Source organism: Mandrillus leucophaeus, unplaced genomic scaffold (genome assembly GCF_000951045.1).
Source record: "Mandrillus leucophaeus isolate KB7577 unplaced genomic scaffold, Mleu.le_1.0 Scaffold1262, whole genome shotgun sequence".
Taxonomy (NCBI): domain Eukaryota; kingdom Metazoa; phylum Chordata; class Mammalia; order Primates; family Cercopithecidae; genus Mandrillus; species Mandrillus leucophaeus.
The window spans coordinates 280,720-288,346 of NW_012101010.1; the positions used below are offsets into that span (position 1 = coordinate 280,720).

At 36.2% G+C, this 7,627-nt stretch overlaps 1 protein-coding gene across 7 annotated transcripts in view; it reads left to right on the top strand.

The window, feature by feature from the left end:
- The window catches only part of OCIAD1 (OCIA domain containing 1), a 29,831-nt gene extending 26,399 nt beyond the window's left edge, over positions 1–3,432 (top strand). For all 7 annotated transcript variants that reach the window (XM_011972046.1, XM_011972039.1, XM_011972043.1 and 4 more), the window contains one exon: positions 2,905–3,432. Coding sequence is in view for 6 of the 7 variants with exons in the window: in XM_011972039.1 (XP_011827429.1) it covers positions 2,905–2,942 (38 nt within the window). In the remaining variant the exon portion in view is untranslated. The remainder of the gene's footprint in view (positions 1–2,904) is intronic.
- The last annotated feature ends 4,195 nt before the right edge of the window (positions 3,433–7,627 follow it).

A 7,627-nucleotide genomic window follows, 5' to 3' on the forward strand; every position in this document is an offset into this window, starting at 1 on the left:
ACTCCAAATAGTAAGACTTAAGACAGCAAGATTAGTTTTGTAACACAAGGTAGAGATTATATACCCATTTGACTGTTTTTCTCTTATAAAAAATCTCCTTGGAGATCTGATAGTCTTATTTTCCTAATGATACACCTATCACATAAGTTGCTGTAGTGACCTGAGGTTGGCATTGTGCTGTAATACCACTTGTGGCCTAACCACAGAATGATTGAGTAATGAGATTGATTTTCTTTGTACGTTTGGGTTTTTCTCTTGTTTATTTTTTTGTTCTGTGTTTTTTTGTTTGTTTGTTTTTTCTTTTTGAGATGGTTTTATTCTGTCACCCAGGCTGGAGTGCAGTGTTGTAATCATGGCTTACTGCAGCATTGACCTCCTGGGTTCAAGCAGTTCTCCTACCTCAGCTTCCCGAGTAGCTGGGACTACAAGTGTATGCCACCATCCCTGGCTGTTAAAATTTTTTTTTGGTACAGTGGGTTTTTCCCTGTGTTGCCAAGGCTGGTCTCAAACTCCTGGGCTCAAGTGAGTCCTTTCACCTTGACCTTCCAGGATGCTGAGATTATAGGTGGGAGCCACTGTGCCTGACCTTTCTGGTACATTTGTGAAATTGAAAGAGTTATATACTATATACACCAGCTTCTAAGGCATTTCTTAAAGAGGAAAAAAGCAAAAAAAAACTACTTTTGAAAAATAATTGTGAATTTTTAAATGCTGATTTCTTTTAAGTCTCTTTGAAATAGCTATACATCAGCCAAAGTAAATTTTTTGATACAAGTTTACCTCTAAAGGAAGAGGGCATTTGAATAGGGTTTTGTAGCTATTTCAGTATAGGATTTTATGATTTTCTCTTAAGGAATTTCAGAGTGTGTGTCATTGTTTCAAGGTTTTCTATTTACTACTTTTTTTTTTTTTTTTGAGACGGAGTCTGGCTCTGTCGCCCAGGCTGGAGTGCAGTGGCTGGATCTCAGCTCACTGCAAGCTCTGCCTCCTGGGTTTACGCCATTCTCCTGCCTCAGCCTCCGGAGTAGCTGGGACTACAGGCGCCCGCCACCTCGCCCAGCTAGTTTTTTTGTATTTTTTAATAGAGACGGAGTTTCACCCTGTTAGCCAGTTTGGTCTCGATCTCCCGACCTTGTGATCTGCCTGTCTCGGCCTCCCAAAGTGCTGGGATTACAGGTTTGAGCCACTGCGCCCGGCTATTTACTACTTTAAAAATGGAAAGAATAGGTCTTTGGTACCTTCTTGAAGGTCATATGCCACAGATAATGCAAAAATACATGGAAGTCCTTCGTATTTGTTGTTATGGTCATTTTTTAGAGCTAATTTTATTTTTAATCATTAGTGGTTGCTTCATTTGGAGTGCTGTTTTTATAACAATGGTAGATAATATCTGCATCATATTATTAATGTAAAAAAATCAACCTTTGAAATAAATTAGGGATCTACCATACTTTTGAATGTTTGTCATCAAACAACATTTAGCATAAACTATGCATCTAGTGGCCATTGCTCTGTAATAAGTAAAGACTCGTTAGTACTTTGTTCTGCTAATTAATTTGAGGATTTAGATTGTAAGCTCTGTGAGGGCAGAAAGTAATATTTTTCTTATTTTTGTAATCTTTTCTATTGTCTGCATAGCATAGTACCTTACACTGTATCAGAAATTGAGTATTTTGGTTTAGGCTTCTATAGTAATAGAGGTTAAGAAAGGAAATTTTGTAGACCTTTAGTATTTGCTGGATTTTGACATTTGTGATTTTTGACTGAAGTCTTCAAGTTCTGTTACATGACACAAGAATGTGAAATGATTATTTTTTTTTTTTTGGTAAAAGGTTTTTTGTGTGCTTTATATAATTTAAAGAAAAGACTTGTTATGAAATAGTTTCAGTGATTTTCTAAAATATTATTGAAATTAGTACAGGGTAGATTCACAGGGTCAGAAAGTGTCACTTAAAGTTTTCACCTTTAGCTTATGTGGTTGATATTTATCTAATTAGAAATTAAGTCTCAGAAATTTTAAAAATTCAAGCACGTATTCTATTAACTGCCAGAGCAATGTCACCACACATCCTGTAGCTTCTAGAAAACCGTGTAACATATACTCATGAGGGAATGAGAGCAAGGGGAAAAGGCAAAATGTGAAGGATAAGGATGTATAATGTCAATATAATAATGAAATAATTTTGACTTCATGTATTCCCTGAAAAGAGTCCACACTGTGATAACTGCTGCTTTATATTGTTATGATTACTCATAGACAGAGGCTGTGTTGAAGAGGAGCAAAAAAGTAAAGGAGTAGAATAGACAGTGAAGCATGTTTCAAAATGTAAAATGTAGAGTACCTGTGAAATGTAGTAGTATTTTCTTCTTATAGTAGTATTTACAGCCCTGAGAGAGAAGATTGAATTAATTACAACTTGAACTCTTGACAATTTCTACTGCTGTATTTTTTGTGAAAAACGAAAATTCAAATGTTTGTTTTATTATTTCCCACAATTTTTTTTTATATGACTTAATATGTGCCATACTTACTTAGGTAGTACAGTAAAGATGTAAAAGTACCCAGGCTTTGGATCTAAACAGACCTGTACTAAAATCTCAGTTCTTGTTAGGGCTTGTACCTTGGGCAAGTTACTAATCTGTTCTCTCACCATTAAAATGAGAATTGTGTTTAGAAGTTTGTTATGAGGACTAACTATTTATGTAAAATTCTAGATACAATGCATTTGTCCAACCCCAAGTTGACAAAAGTCTGGCCATTCCCTTTTTGTAATTATAATTTGACTCTCATGTGCTTTTATTCAAATGAGAGAGAAACATAACTTTTCATCATAGCAACAAACTTGAAATAATCTTTTACTTATTATTGCTTGGAATCATCAATTATTTGTGCTTTTTTCCTAGTCAAAGTAAACAAATATGGAGATACTTGGGATGAGTGAAAAATTACATCATTGGACCTACTGAAGGAGTTTCAACACCCAGCTTCATCTAGGTGGTCATGATTACCTGCATGCTTTGAGATCAGCAGCAGTCTTCATAAACACATTTAAAACAAGATCCTGAGTTTTTGTGGTTTGACTTCTCTGGCGTGTTAAAAAAAACGCAGATTTTTAGTGTTAATATTGTGTAAATGTCCTTACCTTGGGGATTCATTTGAATGATGGTATTATACCATGACTGTATACAGTTTGTGAAATTGTTGCAAGGGCAAAGACACTCTCATAAAACCAGCAAGAGATTACAGTGCTCTAGAATCAGCATATATGAAAATAAATGATATCTGCATGTTGAATTGGGGTGGGTGGGGGGAGCAAGCATAATTTTTAAGTGTGAAGCTTTACATTAAGAAATTATTAAAAAGCTTTTTTCCTCCGGTATTTGCTGTATTATCTTAATGTTTATGGCAAATAAAATGTAAAGGAACATGCAGCAGCCCTCATCTTCCTTGATTTTATGGTTTTATTGTTTGTAATTTATTGATTTATTTTTAAGCTAGTTATAATCATGTAGGTAAAGGAAATAAAGTCATCTATAATATTTAATAATATATGGCTGGAGGCAGTGGGCAGTGGTTGATGCCTGTAATCCCAGCACTTTGGGAGGCTGAAGTGGGAGGATTGCTTGAGTCTAGGAGTTTGAGACCAACCTGGGCAACAAAGTGAGACCCCATCTTTACAAAAAAATAAAAATTAGCTGGCGATGGTGTCGTGTGCCTGTAGTCCTAGTTACTTGAGAGACTGAGTTGGGAGGATCAGTTGAACCCAGTGGTTCTAGGTTGCAGTGAGCTGTGATCACACCACTGCACTCCAGCCTGTGCAACTGAGTGAGACCCTGTGTCTAAAAAAAGTAAAAATATAATGAATATGATTTATGTAGATAAATTGAGTAATAAGGAATTGCCTTACAAAAGCAAGTTGTCATTTTTAAAGAATTTGTAAATTCTAAAACAATAAAAATTTGGTATACATAACAGAGACTAAGATGTTAAAAAGAAAAAAAAATTGGTATACAATGACCCTTTGTATCTGTGGGTTCCATATCTGCAGATTCAATCAACTGCAGATTGAAAATATTTGAGGGAGAGAAATGGGTGGTTGTGTCTGTACTGAACTCTTGTTATTTCCAAACAATACATTGTAATAACTATTTACATAGCATTATTACAAGTAATCTATAAATGACTTCAAGTATACAGGAGGATGTACATAGGTTATATGTAAATACTGTAAATACTACACTACTTTATAGTAGACATTAGGAACCTGGACCAATAGACCCCCACCTAGTCACATTTTAGAAAGAACACGTGGGATGGAAGATACCACAGCCATCTTTCAGTCTATCATTTGGCCGCTGTAATTCACATCCCTCTCCCGAGGACCTCCATTTCCTATGCCATTACAACAGCTCAAAGTCTAGGAGCTGATCATCTAATCGGGGTAAGGTATGGATGAGGCTCCTTGGGTAAAGCTTCATAAATAAAAGCGTCATGAATACCATTTCTCTCAATCTGAGGGCCTGAACTTAAGAAGTTATCTGCTTTGTTCACCTGTTAGGCATAACATCACTACTCTGGAGATTCCTCTTCAAAAAGAGAAAAGGAAAGGCTTGGCTTGCAATTCTGAAGTCTAGCCAGCCTAATGTGGCCATTCTTTGGGGTCTAGGTGTATTCCCTGGTGGTGGTTCTCTGGGGCTTTTTACCCTGCCCTCTGATTTTTCCTTTTCTATTGAGGCACTTGTGTTTGCAGCTGAGTAGGTTTTTTTGTTGTTTGTTTTGTAAAGCCTACTCCCTCACAGAATTTGGAGGTCCATAGGCCTATTTTTACTACTACCCTTGTCCAAGCTGACATATTTCTTTTTCCTGTGTATTTCTCATGTATCAATTTATAATCTATTACACAAGAGCCACTCATAAAGTCTACTGGAAATAGTCCTTTTTCTATGTTGGGCTCCCTGTGAGGCTGATGAACAACATCCTTGAGATTCTAAGCCTTGGACAGGGTCTAAAAGGCATGCTGGTAAGGCACGTGGGCCATTTACATGTCTGAAATGTCTTAAGATGACACTGTCATCTTCCTGAGGTCTTGAGCAAAGGATCTTATTGCCCCACTTTGGATTAGGTCTTTGTCTGAGAGCCATTGAAAGGGCTATTCTGAGCCTTAATATTTCTTCCAAATTCCATTTGGGAGTGGAATAATTTGTTCTTTATACCTCTTCCTCATTTTATTTTGGATAAGTAGAAAAATCCAAATGGACCCAGATTCAACACTGCCAGGAAATCTTAGCTAGATCATTAGGCACATTTTCTATTTTTGGTGATACCACAGGTAACAGTTTTGCTAAGCTTTACTGCTTAAAAAGGGTCTCTTAGCTTTCAATAACATTTTCCTCCCTCTGACATCCTCCTTGGAAGCCCTTTGGGCTTCTGCTAACGCCCTCCTTGAGGCCCTTTAGGATTTCACTAGCAATCTCCTCATGATCCTGGTAGCATCCATCTGCTACTTGGTCCCAAGGTGGATGCCATATTTCTTAGGTTCTTGTTATGGCAGAACCTCACTTCCAGGTACAAAATTTCTATTTTAAAATGTATTATTTTGGGGGGTACACAAGAATATATATTTATGGGTTACATGAAATATTTTGATAGAGGCATCATGCAATGCGTAATCACATCAGGGTAAATGGGATATCCATCCCCTCAAGCATTTATCCTTCATGTAACAAACGATCCAGTTATACTCTTTTAGTTTTTTTAAAATGTATAATTATTTTTGACTATAGTCACTCTATTGTGCTAGCAAATACTAGATCTTACTCTTTTTTTGTACCCATTAACCATACACCCGCTGCACCCACTACCCTTCCCAGCCTCTGGTAACCATCCTAGTGTCTATTGCCATGACTTCAATTATTTTAAATTTTAGCTCCCATAAATAAATGAGAATGTGAAGTTTGTCTTTCAGTGCCTGGCTTATTTAACGTAATGATTAAGTTCCATGCATGTTGTTGCAAGTGACAGGATCTCATCCTTTTTTATGACTGAATAGTACCCCGTTGAGTACATGTATCACATTTTCTTTATCCGTTCATCTGCTGTGGGACACTTAGGTTGTTTCCAAATCTTGGCTATTGTGAATAGTGTTGCAGTAAACATGAGAGTGCATACTGATGTCCTTTCTTTTGGGTATATACCTACCAGTGGGATTGCTGGATTATATGATAGCTTTTTTTTTTTTTTTTTTTTTTAGTTTTTCGAGGAATCTCCAAACTGTTCTCCATCATAGTTTTAATAATTTGCATTCCTACTAACAGTGTATGAAGATTCCCTTTTCTCCACATCCTCACCAGCATTTCTTATTGCCTGTCTTTTGGATAAAAGCCATTTTAACTGACATGAGATGACATCTCATAATAGTTCTGATTTACATTTCTCTGATAATAATGTTGAGCACTTTTTCATATACCTATTTGCCATTTGTATGTCTTCTTTTGAGAAATGTCTATTCAGAGCTTTTGCCCATTTATTATAATATTATTTTCTTCTTTTTTTCTTCTTTTTATTGAAACAGGGTCTTGCGATGATGCCCAGGCTGGTCTCAAACTCCTAAGCTCAAGTGATCTGGCCACCTTGGCCTCCTAAAATGCTTGGATTACAGATGTGGGCCACTGCACCTGGCCTATTATTTTAAATCTCAGCATTCACCAGAGGATGCCTATTTTTAAAAATTGGATTATTAGATTTTTTTCTATTGAGTTGTTTGAGTTCCTTTTATGTTCTGGTTATTAATTCCTTGTCAGATGGATAGTTTGCAAATATTATCTCCCGTTCTATGGGTTGTCTTTTCACTTTGTAGATTATTTTCTTTGCTATGGAGAAGCTTTTAACTTGATGTGATACCATTTGTCCATTTTTTTGTTGGTTGCCTGTGCCTATGGGATATTACTCAAGAAATCTTTACACTGTCCAATGTCCCAGAGTGTTTCTTCAATGTTTTAGTAGTTTCATAGTCTGAGATCTTAGATTTACTCTTTAATTCATATTGATTTGACTTCTGTATATGGTAAGAGATGGGTCTAGTGTCATTCTTCTGCATATGGATATCCAGTTTTCCAAGCACCATTTGTTGAAGAGACTGTCCTTTCCCCATTATATTCTTGGCACGTTTGTTGAAAATTGAGTGGACTGTAGATGTATGCATTTGTTTTGGGGTTATCTGTTATGTTCCACTGGTGTATGTGTCTGTTTTTATGCCAGTACTATGCTGTTTTGGTTACTATATAGCTCTGTAGTATAACTTGAAGTCAGCCAATATGATTCTTCCAGTATTTTTTCTTTTTTTTTTTTCCTTAGGCTACCTTTGGCTATTCTGGGTCTTTTGTGGTTCTATATAAGCTTTAGGATTTTTATTTTCTATTTCTGTAAAGAATGTCACTGGTATTTTGATAGAGATTGCATTGAATCTGTAGATTGCTTTGGAGAGTATGGATATTTTAACAATGTTGATTTGTCTAATCCATGAACATGGAATATTTATATTTTTGTGTTGTCCTCTTCACTTTACTTTTTTTCCTTTTGTTTTTGAGACAGAGTCTTGCTCTATCTCCCAGGCTGGAGTGCAGTGGC